Source organism: Meriones unguiculatus, chromosome 18 (assembly GCF_030254825.1).
Source record: "Meriones unguiculatus strain TT.TT164.6M chromosome 18, Bangor_MerUng_6.1, whole genome shotgun sequence".
In the NCBI taxonomy this organism is placed as follows: Eukaryota; Metazoa; Chordata; class Mammalia; order Rodentia; family Muridae; genus Meriones; species Meriones unguiculatus.
Window position 1 is genome coordinate 21,027,339 of NC_083365.1, and position 18,339 is coordinate 21,045,677.

An 18,339-nucleotide genomic window follows, 5' to 3' on the forward strand; every position below is an offset into this window, starting at 1 on the left:
GGGTCCTGAACTGAATAAGAAGAAAAAAAGCGAGCTGAGAGCCAGCATTCATTTCTGTTTGCTGTCTGATGACAGACAGTGTGATCAGCTGTCCCTCACTGCTACTGTTATGCTGCCCCAACATGACGTCTCCTTCACCAGTGAGCCAGAACAAACCTGTTCCTCCATAAGGTGCTTTTGTTAGATATTGTGTCACAGCAAGAAGAAAAGTAACAGCACACAAACACACATGCATACACACGTGAGTGCGGTCCCTATTAAGAGAAAACATACTGTTTCTATGAGTCTTGCTTATTTTACTTAACAATCTCTAGCTTCATTTTCCAGCAACTGATATAAATTATTTTGTTCTTAATGGCTGATTGAAACATATTACATATATAATCTTAATTCTTAATAGTTTTATCTTTAAATATCTCATAAATTTAAAATGTAATAATTTGATTTACATGTGATATTCTAGAGTAAAATTTTAAAAATCTTCTGTGTATCGTACCTTATAATGCTATAACTTTATACTCTGTTAGTTCTTTATGTTCATATGTGGCCTGTGAACTTAAGGGCAGAGAACTTAATTCACCTTGTAGTTTTAATACTTAGTTCTAGTGCTTGGCTATATATAGAGTAGATCTTCTTGTCTTTGTGTTCCTGTGTAGTTTTGATATTAATTTATGTGGGGGAGGTACTGGGTGTTGAACCTCCAGCCTGTGCACACTAGGCAAATGCTTTATCCCTGAGCTGTGTCCCCACAGCCCTCTTTGTACTTTGTGTTTTGAGCCGTGGTCTCTCTCTGTCTGAAACCCAGGCAGGTCTTACACTTGGCATTCTTCTCTGTATCCTCTCGGGTAACTGCACCACCAGACCATCATTTGCTTTCATATTTATTACAAGATGTCTGAGTTTTAAATCTGTTGCAGTGTTTTTTTACATAATGGTTAAAAATAAAGGTTCGAGCCAGCAGGGTGGCTCAGCTGGGAAAGATTCTTGCCACCAAGCCTTACAACCTGAGTTTCCTCTCTGGGACCCAGAAGATGGAAAGAGAACTGAGTGCCTTAAGTTGTCTTCTGACCTCTACCTGAGTGCCTAGCATACTCACACACACACCTCCAATAAATCAGTGCATAAATAAGTATAATAATTTTTAAAAAGAATAAAAGCTTTGGAATGAAATCACACCATCATTTTCTAGCGGTATGATTTTGGACTAAGTAATTAGCCTCACCAATCCTCCACTTCTGTACCTGAAAAACAAAGAAAATGTTGGTTTTATTGTGAGAATTGAATGCATGAAAACATATAAAATGGAACAAATGCTTGCATATTATACTCATTTTATTAACTATTATTTCTCTTTATTTGTTCCCTTGCAAACATTGTCTCACTGTTTATTAGGTATTGCATTAGGTCCTGGGACAGTATGTGCTCCCTGTACTCTCTGAGCCTCAGCATACACTGGGAACCACAGAAGTCACCTGAAGAGTTACTATTGTCATTAAATAGTAGCTGTTCTAGATACGTACATTTTTATTGAGCTAACTTTATTAGTTTCGTTAATCACATAAAAATAAATAGTATACTATACTATAAAGTATGAGAAATGAACTCATTAAATTATCACCTAAAGTGATAAAAATGTATTGACAAGTACTAAAAAATTGCCACTGGGCATGTTTCGATGGCTTAATAAAGAATCAATAGTTAGATGGTCACAGTGGTGCACGCCTGTAATCCTAGCACTCAGGGAGGCAGAGGCAGGCTGATCTCTGTGAGTTCAAGGCCAGCCTGGGCTACACAGACAAACCCTGTCTCAAAAGCAAAACAACGACAAAACGCAACAGCAACAACAAAAACATTAGGGTGGTTTTAATAGCAAGAGACAAAGGGTTTTAGCATAATAGACAAAGGTATTTTACAGGAGCATCCTAAAAAATAATTACATCTAGTACTGTGTTTTCTTTTTATGTGGTTGAAATGTCTTTGATGTAAGGTATATGTTGCAAAAGCAGGGTGCAGTAGTCCATTCCTGTAATCCCACAGTTTATTTTATTTTTTTTAAGTTAAGGCTAGATCCTCAAGTTTCATGCATACTAGCAAGTACTGTACTCACTTCCAGAATATTTCCAGCAGTGAAAGTGGAGTCTCAAAGTATTGACAACAGATTGATTAGTTAAAGCTTTGTACTTTTTTGTGACTGAAGCTGAGGAAAAGGTTGCTGACTGATCATCAACATCAGTGTGGTAACTGATAACACAGATTAAAAACAAAACAAAAATTGCATGCCTTGTAATCTCAGCATTTAGGAATCTGGGGCAGAAGAATAGAGATTTGAAGGCCATCCTGGGCTAACAAAGCCCTGTCTCCAAAACCAAACCAAGCAAAGTTGCTAAATTATTAGACAAAGTAAGGCTCGACTGTATTTTTATCTTAAGTGGAAAAATTACTTCTGAAATTTCTGTTAATCTTTTTATAGCCTCTAGTGTGTTTCTGTTGTTTTATTTTTACAACAAAGCTTCAAAGATTGTCTATCCTCAGTGTCTCATTTACCTTTTATCCATTGGCTTCTACCCCTTCATCTCTAGTGACCGCCTAATTATTTATGAGTAACCATTGCCGAGAGCGCTCGCGCGCGCGTGTGTGTGTGTGTGTGTGTGTGTGTGTGTGTGTGCGCGCGTGTGCGCGCGCGTGCGTGTGTGTGTGTGTGTGTGTGTGTGTGCGCGCGCGTGCGTGTGTGTGTGTGTGTGCGTGTGTGTGTGTGTGTGTGCGTGTGCATGCGCGTGCACTGACCCATGCACATGCCCACCATGCACATCTGTAACTAGACCAGCAGAAGATACTGGGCATCCTTGTCCATTGCTTGTTGCCTCGTTCCCTTTAGAGCAGGGTCCTCCCAGTCCTGCTCTGCAGCTCTGGAGTCACAGACAGGTGTGCGTCGACACTACTTATGGCTTTTTATGTGGGTTCTGAGGATCCAGATTCAGGTTCTCCTGCACACACAGCAAGTACTCAACTGTCCTCCATTCGCCTGGGTCCTGGAGTTCAGCTTTTGGAAGGAGAAATGTGGGTTCCATTTCCCTCAGGGGCAACTAGAACACGTTATTTTGGGTGAGGCTTTTGGTGTGTTAAGCCAGGGTTTTCCACAGAGTGTTAGTTTAGCTCTTCTTATTTATTTATTTATTTATTTATTTATTTATTTATTTATTTATTTATTTATTTTAAGCATGAGATCGCTGGTGGCAATGGAATCTTGGGCATTCCAAAGCCTATGGTGGTAACAAAGTGTTACAGCTCTTGGTTAAGCTGCTAAAAGTGGTGTGAAAACAAAAACAAGAGGCCAAAGTCTGTGCCTGGTTGGCTTGCTGCCAAAACAGTCCAGGTGAGACAAGGCCCATCTGAGGATAAATGACAAATCTCAGACTAAAGGCGCTTACCTTGTATCTTATTTGTATAAATTCAAGGGCAATATAAACACTGGGAACAAGGAGGGATTTCGGTTGAATTTGTTTGATTCGCTGAGTCAGGAGGTCATGTATATTTAATGATCCTATCACAAGAAGGAAAATGCATTACTTAATTATCCTACTGGGGCATGGAATCTCCAAGTACAATTGAAGGTTACTCCTGGGCTAAGATCCTTAGCAGTTGGGGTATTCTAGGAGTTCCTAGATGCTTACTAGAGCGGTTTCCCTATTAGGGAAGGATCTGGCCTATAATCTGCCCTGATGGCTATGTGAAGCTCCTTAGCTCCTTACAAGACCTGGGGTCACCCAGATCAGGGGAGACTTTTAGAACCCTGCTGAGAAAAGGGAGTCTGTCATCATAGACAGAATGCAAATAAGCTCTCCGAGATGACTGACTTCAGCCTTACTAGCAGAGCCCACACTCTCCCCATTGATCCACCTCCTGAACCATGGCCTACTCTTCTGTAGAATGTATCATTTCTGTGATAACTTGGTCTCAGAATTTTTCTTCCTGTCATGGCATTCTTAAAGGTGCTTTTTTCTTTTTTCTTTGTTTGTTCAAATCAGCTCTAGATGTCTTGGAACTCACCTTCCTCTGCCTCCCAAGTGCTGGGATTAAAGGCGTGTGCCACCACCCAGCAAAAGTATTTTCTTGAAGGGCTCTTTATTTTTGTTCATGCTGATTTATATTTTAAGTTGCAGATTTATGTTTTAAATGTTCTTTGTTTTCACACCGTTCCTTTCTTCCTTCCTTCCTTCCTTCCTTCTTTCCTTTCTCCTTCCTTCCTTCCTTCCTTCCTTCCTTCCTTCCTTCCTCCCTCCCTCCCTCCCTCCCTCCCTCCCTCCTTCCTTCCTTCCTTCCTCCCCCCCCCCCGCCTTTTTTTGAGATAGTTTCACCATTTAGCCCAGACTGGCCTTGAATTCATACCTTGGAAGCTGGCTTTAAGCCTTTATGCCTCTGCCCTCTCAGTCCTCAGTCCAAAAATTTGTGTCTTTCCTATACAGATTGTAAGGTAGTGTGGCATTTCGGAATCTTTGTTTTCTAGGTAGTTTTGATGAGTTGGAAAACACTGACCTGTACATATAGTTGAGATTCTTCTCTGTGGAGCACAAGACTTTTCGTGTAGTGCCTCAGTGCTTCTCCAGCACCATCTGTGTCTGCTCTACCCTGCTCTGTGTTGAGCAAGTGTCTCCTCTTTTGGAACAGAAGTATACATTTTAAAATCAAGAGATACCTCCGGATTCTTCCTGCTTTTCTCAGTCCCTCTATCCCAGCAAGCACTTCCTTGGGTTTCACTTGTTAAACTTAGGTTGAAAAGCACTGAAGATCATGTAACTTGCTGCAGTAATGTAAATAGTGTATGTCAGAATGTGTGTAGAAGTCAGTGTTTGTATGTCTAACATAGTTCTTATGGTATTTTCTCAGGGTAATCTTAAGTGACTTTAAAAATATTCTCCTAGAACCCCTGTACAGATGTAGCCCATGGCAGCTCAGTCTCCAAGTGGGTGCCTTAGTAAGGGGAACAGGGACTGTCTCTGACATGAAATCAGTGGCTGGCTCTCTGATCACCTCCCCCTGAGGGGGGAGCAGCCTTGCCAGGCCACAGAGGAGGACAGTGTAGACAGTCCTGATGAAACCTGATAGTCTAGGGTCAGATGGAAGGGGAGGAGGACCTCCCCTATCAGTGGACTGGGGGAGGGGCATAGAAGAAGAGGGAGGGAACAAGGGAGGGGGCTATAACTGGGCTACAAAGTGAATAAACCATAATTAATAAATAAATAGGTAGATAGATAAATAAATTTTAAAGAGAAAAACAAAAGGTACTACAATGCTACAATAAAAGTATAAACTATTAAAGTGAAAAAAATAAAAATATTTTCCTTTCAAGATAGCTCACCTGTATTTATTCCCTTATTAATTTGTCTCTTTACTTACTCATTCAACATTTATTTGAGTATGTAAGAAACAGAGCAGGTCCTGCTCTGCTAAAACTAGATAATATAAATTTCCTCTTCCTTATGGTCTCAAAGACACATTTTATATAGTTTATATTAAATCATGAAACTATACAGAGACCCAGCTTTTAACTTGCATAAGAAGCCACAGTTCATCCTTTTCCATTGTTTTCTTTTTCTTTTCATCTAGGGAAAGACCATGTTTGTAGATTTATTGGCTGTGGGAGAAATGATCGTTTCAACTACGTGGTCATGCAATTGCAGGTATGTTCCCTTGAAAATGTGTCTTAAAATACCCTATTCCAGTGAATATGAATAAAAAAAATGACAGCATTCTTATTATCATGTCCAGATGCTGTACACTATATGTATTGAAATTTATTTAGATTTGGTGTAGATTTTTCAAAAAATGGAATTGTTATATCATCTATTTTTGTTTATCTGTCCCTTTACTAGTTGCCATATTTTCCATAGCATTTAATCTCAAAGTGGATTGTGGTTTATAATGTGAGCCTGCCTTCCGGGTTCTTTTCCTTTTTCCTGTCTCAGGCATTTCAGAGCTTCACTCACACTCTCAAGTACCAGCCACTATGTTAAAATCTAAGCATTAGTTGAAGTGGAGGATGGATACTATTTCTTTTCTGTCAAGATAACATTTGTTCCTTCCCCTTTGGACAGGAGTGGAGTTGGATTAAGAGAGTAGGAGTTCATAAAGAAAACATGGGTGTAAGAGATACAGTAGGGAGAGTCACGAAGACATTCCGTTTGCCTCGATAGTGCCTGTGCTCCTGAGCACGCACAGTACAGTCACCTCCATGTTTAAAACCATGGTCACCACACTGTCTGCATCTTCAGTTCTCACAATTTGGACATTTGGATCCATTATTTTCTTTCACATTATTTACGTGACAGGGAGTTAAATTTGAAAACCCTGGCCTAAGTGTTTCCTCTTCTCTTCAGAAGGCTTTTTTGTTTGCTTGTTTGTTTCTCAAGTATTTTTCAATATTTGAGTTAGACCTAAAGATGTTACCCTTTCTATAAACTATATTTGCTATTTATCCTTTTAAAATGTGGTCTCACTGAGTAGGACAAGAATATTTTGAACTCACTATATAGGTAAGATTGGCCTTAAATTCAGGAGCTTCCTTCCTTAGCCTAATGATTTCTAAGATTACAGTGTGTGCTGCCTTGGTCTTGTTTAAAATCAATTAATTGGGGGTTGGAGGAATGTGCCGTGGTGTGTGTGGGGGGCCAGAAGACAACTTGTGGGAGTTGAGTCTCGTCTTCTATCATGTAGGTTTCAGGGATTAAATTTCGGTGTCCGACTAGGCAGCAAGGGCCTCTGCCTGCTGAGCCATCTTACTGGCACACTCACATGCAGTTATGGAATCTATGGAATCTTCCAGTGTTAGAAGAATATACACAGTCTTTCTCTTACCTGAATATCAGTTTTCTGAAAATGCTGGGGAACTGTGAGGTTGGTATATACTAGGTAGCCAGTGACTAGGGCAAGCTTCTGTTGACTGGTCCAAGAGCCTTTCTATTTGACCTGCATGCTGTAATTTTGTTGTTGTTGCAGGATATTTGATCACATTGTGAAACCTGAGATTGTGAGTTGGAAAATCCTGTTTCTTGTTGTGTTTCTTGTTGTAGCTCAGCCCTAGCACACACCTTTAACCCAAGAGATTTCTGTAAACAAGAGCTAAATAAAGTCAACCGTAGGTCAAGATGTGGAGCTAGCAACCAGTTGACAGAGAGTGAATATAAGAAAACACAGGAAGGAGGGACATTAAGTTGAAGGGTATTTAAGACAGTGTGGAGAAAGAGAAGGGGCTTTTTCCTTCTGGGATATCAGCTCAGTAGGAAGGTCAGCAGGCTGCTTTGCTTTGCCTCTCAGAGCTAGCAGGCTCTCATCCCAGTATCTGGCTCCTGAGTTTTTATTGGTAAAATCAAATATCTGGAATCTTGTTTAAAAACAACACTCTTTCCTGTCATAAAGTTAACCCACCATTAAACCCAACCCCACACTTACGGTTGACTTAATTTGGGATGAGACTAAAGCTCATATAACTGCTAGAGTATATCTTACCTGCCATGTGAAAGGTAAAAGCTCCTAGATGTCTTCAGTATATCAGATAAAGTTTAAGTTCTCAGACCTACCTCCCCACTGCTATTCCTAATTTCTTCTAAGAATCTTAAGTGTTTTATTCTTAAATTAGCTTCATTGTCTTCCCTTTGTTGAATCAATTACATAGTATCAGCCTTAATTTTGAAGGAATAACTAATTCCGATTTAGAGATTTTAAGCTATTTACGATAAAAGTGAGTCTTAAAATCTTACAAGTTTGAGGTGCACACATTTCTTTCCTCAGCTCTGTTAGTAGACCATGACCAGACCTCATATTGTTACCAGTGAGACTTAACATGACATCTTTGTAACAGTTTCATATGTCCTAGGGGGAGGCAGAAAAATACATCATAGATCTAGATTGCCTAACATAAGAGCTGTTGGCTTTTTACCTTTTGTGTGGAAAATATTAAACACACATATATTAGAATAATAATATAAACATACATTTAATTGTCACTCCATTTCCAAATGTGACCAATATCCTTCAGGTGTTTTCTCTTTTCCTTCCCAGATTAATTTAAAACAAATTCAAGGCGTCTTTTATCTGGAAACGTCAGTTATATCAGTATATACTTGCAATTGACAGGCTTTTTTTTTTTTTTTCTTTAACTACAATATGTAAGTCTTTTTAAAAAGTGACAACAAACATTTGTTTTCGGTTAATTTTTTTTTTTTTTTTTGAGACACAGTCTCCCAGTATCTACCTCTGCCTCCCCAAATACTAGGATTACAGTTATGTGCCACTGTGCCCAGCTAGGTAGGAATTTTTGATGCACTCTTATTTTGTGATAGAACATTGTATACCGTGTTCATTCTCCAGTACGCTGGCCATCCCTTCCATTCAGCCCTGGTTCCTTTTAATGGGAGGTGCTATTTAGAGACGACAGTCCAGATGCTATAGTATCTATTTCAAATGGGATTTCTTTCTTTCTTTCTTTCTTTCTTTCTTTCTTTCTTTCTTTCTTTCTTTCTCTTTTTCTTTTTCTTTCTTTTCTTTCTCTCTCTCTCTCTCTCTTTTTTTTTTTTTGAAGATAGGTTCAAGGAGTCCAGTTTAGCCAGGCAGTAGTGGTGTACACCTTTAATTCCAGAACTTCTTAGGTAGAGGTTGGCAGATCTCAGAGTTTGAGGCCAGCCTGGACTACAAAGTGAGTTCCAGAGCATCTTGGCCTACACAGAGAAACCCTGATTCAAAAACAAAACCAAAAAAGTCCCAATTTTAGGAGAAGTATGTTTTGGTGCATATTGATGTTTCTAAGTCAAATTTATAAAGTAAATGTACTAATCACCTTATATATTTTTATTTCATTGGTCATACGTACTTTTTAATATATATACATGAAATGATATCATTGGAATTTACATGAAAATAAAGGGTTGTTTGAGGAGCCATATTATCTATGAAAATATACTGGCAGTGAATTGATAGTTATTTTTTCTGTTTTTATATTATTTTTGTGGGGTTTTGTTTCTGCTTCTCTAAGGTAGGCTCTCATGTAGCCAGGCTGGCCTTGCAGTCAGCATGTTCCCTAGGCCTGCCTAGCATGCTCCTCCTCAGGCCTTCCACCTCTCAAGTCCTGAGGTTACAGGTGCGAGCATTACCCGCTACCACGCCTGTTTAATTTCTCCTTACTCTAGGAAACCACTGTATTACTTTCTCCATTTAGGTATGCTACCCATTCTGTCTCCTTCCCACTCCCTTTTAGACCTCCTTTTCCTCCCTGCACCCTCACCTCTGTCTCTTTCTACCCCCCCGTTCTCTCGCTCTCTTTCTCTAATTTTCTTTAATTTTGTGTTTGTGACAGTATCTTGTTATGTAGCCCTATCTGGCCTAGAACTCACTCTGTAGACTAGGTTGCCTCAAATTTTTGGCAATAATCTCTGACTCCCAAGTATGAGAATTACAGATATGTGGCACCATTCCTGGCCTTATACATTTTTATTACTCAAAAAAAAAAAACAAAACAAACATTTGTAGTTTGTTCTTGTTAAATTTATAGAATTACTTGAGAGAATTATAGGCTTTAAATTTTTTGCATATTATTATATGGTAAGGTCCCTTTTTATAAAAGAAGAGTAACTTTTATCCCCATTATTCTCATGTCAGCCTTGTATTTATCATCTCAGATTTTGCTGGAATTTTCTTTTCTGGTATGTGTATGTTGTTGCTGTTATGAGTTGGGATCTCATTCTGTAGCTTAGACTAGCACAGAGCTCACTTTGTAGTTCAGGCTGGCCTTAGCTTGTCTTCCTAAGGTTGAAACTAACTGTGTGATGGTACATTCCTTAAATTTCCAAACTCAAGAGGTAGAGGCAGAAGGCTAAGAACGCAAAGTCAACATGACAAGTTCCAGAACAAACAAGAATATATATATATATTCTGTCTCAAAAACAAAACAAAACAGAACAAAACAAAAAGAATTTAAAGTCAGCCCTCTGCTATATAGCAAGATCCAGTCTATCTTGGGCTACATAAAACCAGTCTCAATAACAACAACAACGAAAAATGCTAGAATTACAGGTATGAAACATTATGCCCATTCACCATTTGACACATAAAAGTTACATTTTATGACATTCAAATAATTACTAATATCATTAATCAAATTAATTGATTCCTTATTGAGTTGTTCTTATGATAGTAGTGGGTGTTTATCAGTTAAATCACGGTATTACCTGAGGTGTAGTTTTACCAATCAAAGTTTTTATTTTTGTTTTTAAGTTGAGCATAATCGCTTATGCTCTAGTCACAGTTCTTGGGAAATATAGGCAGGAGGGTCAGGTGTTCAAGATGATCTTTGACTATTTCAAGGCCATCCTAGACTACATAAGAAATTGCCCCTCCTCCCCAAATAAGACCAGAAAAAAAAATTACAGTGCTTTTTCACTGACACGTTGTAGAGGATGCTGAGCCTTGCTTTCTTTCTCAGGACTAGTGCATGACTTAAGAAAAGAAAGTGTCTCCTTGGTGGAAGAACACTGAGAAAAGCACCACAGGAAAAAAGAACACTTTGGAGTCGAACTCAGATATGAAAAACAGGTTTACATACCAGAAACCTGTTTTTTGGTTGGTAAGGCAGGAGAATGAACAACTTTTTAGGGTGCCATGAGGATTAAATGCAGTTATGAATGGCATATGTATTGTTTTCATCTGGAGCTTTGCTAGCTAAGTGTTTGCCATATCGTATTTGTGAGGCCTGAGCTTTGAGGTCAAGGACAAGAGAGGGTCACAGGAGCCTGCGAGGTTGAAGAGAATATGAGAAGTTTAAGCATATATACCAGACTTCATTCACCAGCATACATACTGACAGGCAAGCAGATGTTTCAGACATGTATGCAAAGACTAAGGCAAGGACACTTGCCTCCAGTCTTCAGGCCATATTGACAGAAAATAATCATACAAAAATGGAAGTTTGCCAGAAATAGTTATATAAGAAATATATCTGATGCCCTCTTCTGGCATGCCAGTATATATGAAGATAAGAGTACTCATATACATTAAATAAATAAATAAATCCTTGAAGGGGGGGTGGGGAGAAAAGAAAAGAAAAAGCAGAAAGAGGAAGAAGAATCAAGTTTATGTTTTGTTAGAATAGCAAGGATAAAGCAAAATGTGATGACTTAGAAACATGATTACTAACAGCTTGCTTATTCTTAGTGCTAGAGAGATGGCTCAGTGGCTAAGAACTCTGGCTGTTCTTTCAGAGGACTGGAATTCAGCTTCCAGCACCCATGTTGAGCAGCTCACCGCCATCTTTAACTCCATCTCCAGGGGATCAGTTGTCATCTTATGGTTTCCAAGGGCATCCACAGTCATGCACACAAAGAGAAAGAGACAGACATCATTTTACAGAAAATGCTCGTTCTTAAGCATGGAACATTCTGGTCATTCGATCGTTAGAGGATCACAACTTAGGCAAGAGCCTTACTGTGTCAAAGGATTTTATGATGTGGCGATATAGTAAATAGACAATTTTCAAGTCTTACCACGATATTAGGACTATATTTTAAAGTGCTTATCTGATTCTACAGGGTCGGAATCTGGCAGATCTTCGACGTAGCCAGTCCCGGGGCACATTCACCATTAGCACTACTCTTCGTCTTGGGAGACAGATTCTGGAGTCTATTGAGAGCATACATTCTGTGGGATTTCTTCACAGAGACATCAAACCGGTAGGAGCCCTTTCTGTTCCAAGCACAGAAGGCAATTGTTCGATGCTTCTCATGTTAGGAGAGTTCAGAATGTATGGTAAAGGTAATTTTCTGTATTTGTTGTAGTTAACTCCAAACAATATTTTTATTTCTGTAATGCCCTGAAAGTATATAACAGCTATTTTCAATAGCTTTTATCATACCAAGAAATGTTGCTTACTAACTAAATTAAAAATATTTTATGCAGCCATGAAAGGCACAGTGGCACACGCCTTCAATCTCAGCACTCAGGAGACAGAGGCATGAGGACCTCTGTGAGTTCAAGACTACCCTGGTCTACAAGTGAGTCCAGGACAGCCAGGGCTGTTACACAGAGAAACCCTTTCTTGAAAAAACAAAACAAAACAAAAGTTATGCTTGGGGGCTAGAAGATGGCTCAGTCATTTAAAGTACTGAGGACTTGAGACCTGAGTTAGATCCTGGGTACCTTTTTTTTTTTTTTTTAATGGCCATGGTGGTGCTAACCAGGAGAAATGGGATCTTTAGGGATCAATTGGCCCACCAACCCTGGCCTGCTTAAGGAAAACCACCTAAGATTTGTTTTCTGGTCCCCACATTCACAATCACAAATTCTATGCTTGTCAGTCATTATTAGATGTGTTAACATTGCTAATTATTCAGCCTTACATGCAAATCATTAATGTGAGCTCTGTGTTTCCTGATAGCAGTTGTTCATTTTCTTAGGTCACCAGTTGTATTCACTAGAAATAATCAACTGTGAAAGACCTTACTCTTCTCCTAAGAGCTACTGTGGAAATACAGTTTTTCTTTCCTTTCCTTTTTATCTGGTATTTTATTCTTCATAAGGGAAGTGATCCATCTCTGATATCCCACATTTATAAATGTAACTGATATCAGTGCATTTGAAAATTGACTGTTGGTGTAATTTGAAGATTACAGCCACCTGTTCTTACCTCACCTCTAAAGCTGATTTACAGGAAAATGGTTATTAAATTTTTTTCAAAGTGGGTTCCTCTTGAATTAGAACCATTCTGAAACTAGTAACTGGTTATTAACTAATATTACATTTAAATAAAACTATGATTAAATGATTTATTTTAGATCAGTTATTGTACGGTGAGATTGAACTTCAGCTTGTCAATGTAGAATCATCTTTACAGTTACATTTTATTGTCATTCAGTGCCCTTCTCTGTCATTATTTGAGAAACCTAACTTTCCATCAGAAAGCTCCTAAATAAAATACTTTTTTAAAAAGCAAACAATGATGTAATAGCTCATATTTTTACCTTTACAAATTTCCTTATTTGCATATTTACCTTTCTAGGTTTGCAGTTATTTGACAAATTACATAGAATTTAGGTTTGGGGGCTGTTTTGTTTTGAGACAGGGAATTATTTAACTAAGGCTGACCTCCAAATTGCTTTATAGCTTACGATGGCCTTAAAATGGTTCTCTTGTCTCTGATTCCTGATTGCTGGAATTAAAGGTATATGCCATCACATCTGGCTACACTGGGTTTTGTTTTTTGTTTTTGTTTTTGTTTTTTTGTAAGAGAAAGTGTAAATTTTTTTTCTTTAGGTCTGTTTTGGAATGTTTCCCTAAATTGTGCCTTTAATTTTAGTGAGATTCAGCTTTATGATGCTTATAGAAAATTATTTTATTTTATTTGCTTATTTATTAAGACAGGGTTACACTGTGAGTTGCTTTATAGACCAGTCTGACCTTGAACTCACAGAGATCAGCTGGCCTCTGCCTTTAGTATTGGAATTAAAAGTGTGTACCATCATGACCAGCCCTTATACTTAAATAAAAGATTGAGAAGTGATAAAAATTCTTTTAAGTTTACATGTATTTTCCCCCACCCCTAGTTTTCCTCGTTTAGGAGGTTGGGTTGTCGTGTAAACAATAACTTAGACTAGAATTTCAAGGAATCTAGTTTTGAATTTAATTAAGTCATTATTATATGTAACTATACAAACATTTAAATTAATTTTTGCTTAATTTCACTGATGGTAGATATTAGCAACACTTTCTCAAGTCACTAGTTATATTTACAAGAACACGCAACTATGAAAAGCTTTTATTTACCCTTGAGAGGTAGAACAACAACTAAATTATATAATAACGTCTAGTAAAAATTATAGACTTAAAGTGTATCTGAAACTCACTGTAAACTAGAAGAATTCATGCGGGATAAAATGTAGGCAGTCTGAGTATTGTAACTATGTATTTTCCATCGTTATTTTTTTCTAGTCAAATTTCGCCATGGGACGCTTTCCTAGTACATGTAGGAAATGTTTCATGCTTGATTTTGGCTTGGCCCGACAATTTACCAATTCCTGTGGTGACGTCAGACCAGTAAGCTTTTTCATTACTATTTGATATTTGATAATTAAACTCTTGTTTCTTGTATCACTTTAAATAAATGCTAATTATGTATCAGAATGAACGTTAGAAGGATGAAGTTCAGTGAATTTTAAAAAAAAAAAAGGATGTTTGTTTGTATTGAAACCAGATTAGAAAATTAGAAGATTAAGAAACTAGTATTTAGAGTTAGCTGTGCATAATCAGTAGGGGACTTACTTGAGTTTTAACTTTGTGATATATTAGCAAAATATTCTGTGATACATAGGAAGAAGTTCTTCTCTGGTGAACTTGTATATGGCAAGAGTTATGCTGAAGGCACACCATAGTGGTGAGATGGGAGATGGGAGATGGGGGGGGTCGTCGGTTAAGGGATTTGAGAAAAAAAATGTCCAAGTAGAGGGTTTTTTACTAAATTTACTCTTAGGATTTTTGCCAGAATTAGTCTTGAGAAGACAAACACAGATGCCACCTAATCAAGGCCAACTTGAAAAGGGTTTCAAGGAATCTGGCTAGAATCGTGTCAGGAGAAAGTATGTGAGATGCCGTGCACCAGGCACCCATCTTCCTCTTCACCAGCAGGCTACTGTGGCAAGCTGGAACGCCCTCCAGTCCTGCACTGGAGCCCTGGCCAAGGACGTGAACCATGTGCAGCTGCTTGGAATGGAGTCACTTTAGTCAGGCTTGGTGATGGGGACAGCACTCTTGGTTTGGATAACATAGGCCTTTACTTTGCTTATTGGATGTTCACAAATTTTCTTGAAAATATTTCATTTGTTTGTCTTTAAAACTATTTCAGAGTCTTACACGTTTATTTTGTTTTTAACTGTTTACCAACTTCACTGGGAAATGGACAATTCTCTGTACTGTTTTGCTGACTTTTCTGTTTAAACTTTTAGTTTGTTTAAACTTGGTCTTTCTTTATGATTTTCATTTCTGTCAGGTTAACTACTGTATAAAAGTTAAAACATTTTGATTTTGATTGAGCCAACTGCAAACTAGTTATACATACATGCAAATTATAATTAAAGTCTAGGCATATGATAATTTCTTTTTTCCTTTTGGAGTAATTTTGAGTCACGGTCTTACTTTGTAGCCCAGGCTGTCCTAGAACTCACTGTGTAGATCACTATGTGGTGATGGCTTGCATTAATATTAGCAAGGCAGATAATCAACTTAGAATCTGTCAGACTTGAATACACATTGTGAGTTCCATTTTCAGATATTAGATGTTTGGTTTCTAGAACATTACCAGGAATTGTTGGTTTACTCATAGAACATATTTAATGAGCACACATTATATGCAAAGCATAAATCCAGGTGCTGGGGCAGCCACGGTAAATAAGCAGACACATTCAAAAGCCTTGTTGAGGTTCTTTTGGTAGAAATGAAGCATGACACATAGATAAGAAATTTTATTTATTTTTGAGACCAGTTTTATATAGTCTTGTCTTGTCCAAACTTGGTCTTTTTCTTCTGCCTCCCAGGCCTCTATAATGCTGAGATGGAAGACATTCATGACATTTCCTGGCCTAAATAAGTAATTTTGTATAGTGGTAACCCAAAGAGTTCTGTGTGTTGACAGAGATGGGCAGAGGCCAGAAACAATTCTAGAGGTATCGATTACAGAGAAAAGACCTCCAAGGAGATATTGTATTAGCAATTAAATACAATATGAGAGCAAAGCTGTGAGGCTATCTAGAAACAAAACTAAGTAAAAAGAATAGATTAAATTTGTTTAATTGGACCTGGTGGCTGTGGCCTATAATTCCACAGAAGGGTAAGGGAGAAGGAACTCAAAATTCAAAACCTGCCTGGACTACAGAGTAAACTCAAGGCTAGTGTGGTCAACCCAGTGAGACCTTATCTCAAAAACTGGAAACGAAGGCTGGGCTATAACCCAAAGATAAAGCATGTCTGAAGACCTATGTTCAATCGTTGATATCCAGAAGTGGGGGCAAGCATTTTTTTAAGGAAAACAAAAACCAGAACTAGTTAAAGGTTACCTAGGAAGAAGGTATGACTAGACTAGGAAGGAAGTGTTGGTCTGAGCCATTGGGAGTACTTTGAGCAATGTTGGTGGTGGACGGGGAAGAACCGTGGGCCAGCCCAGACTAATGAGAAGTAGTGTCAGTTTGAAAAGGGAAAATCAATAGAGCAATAGTCTCTTGGGAGCCAAGTGAAGAAAGTTCTTCAGAAGGGGTGGTAGAGTTGCCGTTCCTGGTGGGTATTACTGAGAAGTAATCATTAATGACTTCCATAGTAGATCAGCATTGTTTAAGCCAGGCATGGTAGTGATCCAGCACATGGGATATGATCAGAAGTTCGAGGTCATTCTCAGCTACAACGTGATTTCAAGGCCAGACTGAGGAACATGAGGAACATATAGAGTCTTTTGGATATATGCCTAAGAGTGAATTAGCTGGGTCCTATGGTACTTGTGATTTTAGTTTTGGAGGAAGCATGTAAACAGACTTCTACAGTGGCGTACTAGTTTACATTCCCACCATCAGTAGATAAGGGCTCCTTTTTCTCCACACACTTGCCAGCCTGTGTTATCTTTGTTTTCTTGATGTTGGTCATTCTTACTGAGGTGAGACCGGATCATTTGGGGCACTTGTCGTCTTTGGTGTCTGGTCCGTTTTCTTCAGATGTTTCATTTATCCAGTGGTTTCCACACTGCTTAGTTGTATGCTTTTCGTCTAGAAAGAGAAAAGCAAAACCCTGCCCCAGCCCTAACTCTGGGGGTTTCCTTTTTTGGCTGGTTATGTCATTCCTAGGGTTAAAAAAAAAAAAAATGGCAGTACAAAGAGTATTATCTTTCAAATGAAATTTTAAAAATTCTTTTTAAATTTTGAAACCAAATAAATCTTCACATACACACACACAAACACACATACACCTATTTATTTATTTATTATTTCCGAGGCAGGGTTTCTCTGTGTAGCCTGGCTGTCCTGGACTCACTGTGTAGATCAGGCTGGTCTCGAACTCACAGTGATCCTCCTGCTTCTTAAAGCCATAGGCTACCACACCCAGATAAGTGTCTTTATTTTTAGATTACAAAGTACATCCACTTTGAATTTCAGCCCGCCATTGCAAGTGGCTTTTAAATTTACATCATTGTAGTTTTTATGTGCCTGCCCTGACTGCCAAGTGCTGGGGTGAAAGGTGCGGACCATCACCCTGTTCACTGTAACTCTAGAGTTTAGTTTTTGCTCTTGCCCTTTCCTCTCTGCCCTTCCTCACCCTCCTAACCCCCTCTCCTCTGCTTTCCTCTCTGTCTCTTTGTATGTCTGTCCTCTCTCCCCTCTTTCTCTCTTTTCCCTCTCTCTTCCTCTTCTCCCACGCTGCTCCCAATAAATCTGTGATTATATAATATGGCTTCATCTCGCTGTTAACTCATTTCTGTTTTAATCAAACATCTGGTGCCTGTGACTCAAGGGAAGTTGAGCCCTATGAGCTGGACTTCTGGGGCCACTCCCTATTGTTCTCCACCTATTCTGATTTGATCATCTTTAAACAGGAAAGAAGTTGAGTGCCAGCCAGGTGACTCTGAGCCATGTGGGGACCAATTTTCTCCTACCTTCCTCTCTGCTTGATCCAGCTTTGTGCTTGCCATTCGTCTCTTTTTGTAAACTTACAAAGATTCTTGTAAGCTTCAGGAGATCCACTGGAATCCACAGGTCACCCTCCAGATAAGAACTGCCAATCAATAGCCTGTTTTCCAGCCTCCCTATTACTGAGGGTGGGATTCCTCCCCTGGTTTTAGGACTCCCCTCCCCCAACTACCAAGAGCATGGGTCTAAAAGTCCATGAGCCTAAAAGTTTCAAAAATACAACTAAGAAAAAATTTTCTCTCCCTGAACTCCTTAACTTTATCTTTTGCCCCTAACATATCCTGTTTCCTCAAAAGCTGCATCCAGAACTCAGGTGCTCCAGTCTAAACCTCACAGACTGCTCCAGCTAGGCTTGCAGTTTCCTAGCCGGAGGTGGTCTGACAGATCCTGGAAATAACAACATCCTGCTCTTGGGACTTGGCCAACTTTTTCCAGACTTTTGCCCCACCCCCAGAATCAATGCCCCCAGTGTCAGCTGGAAGTAGCCAAAGAAGATTCTTCGCCCATTATCCATTTATTATCAGCAAAAGGCTGGGAGGTTAGGTCCCCAGCTGCTGCAGGGCGTGACTGGCATACCCTGCCCTCTACATGGGGCGGGGCTTCCCTCCTCCAGAGGCCTTCACTATATAAGACATTTGGT

The 18,339-nt window shown here is 38.9% G+C and overlaps 1 protein-coding gene across 2 annotated transcripts in view; it reads left to right on the forward strand.

Annotated features, from left to right (window-relative positions):
* The window catches only part of Ttbk2 (tau tubulin kinase 2), a 121,228-nt gene that overhangs the window by 59,640 nt on the left and 43,249 nt on the right, over positions 1-18,339 (forward strand). For both annotated transcript variants that reach the window (XM_021639386.2, XM_060372009.1), the window contains exons 5-7: positions 5,605-5,678; positions 11,574-11,714; positions 13,969-14,073. In XM_021639386.2, coding sequence (XP_021495061.1) covers positions 5,605-5,678; positions 11,574-11,714; positions 13,969-14,073 — 320 coding nt within the window. The remainder of the gene's footprint in view (positions 1-5,604; positions 5,679-11,573; positions 11,715-13,968; positions 14,074-18,339) is intronic.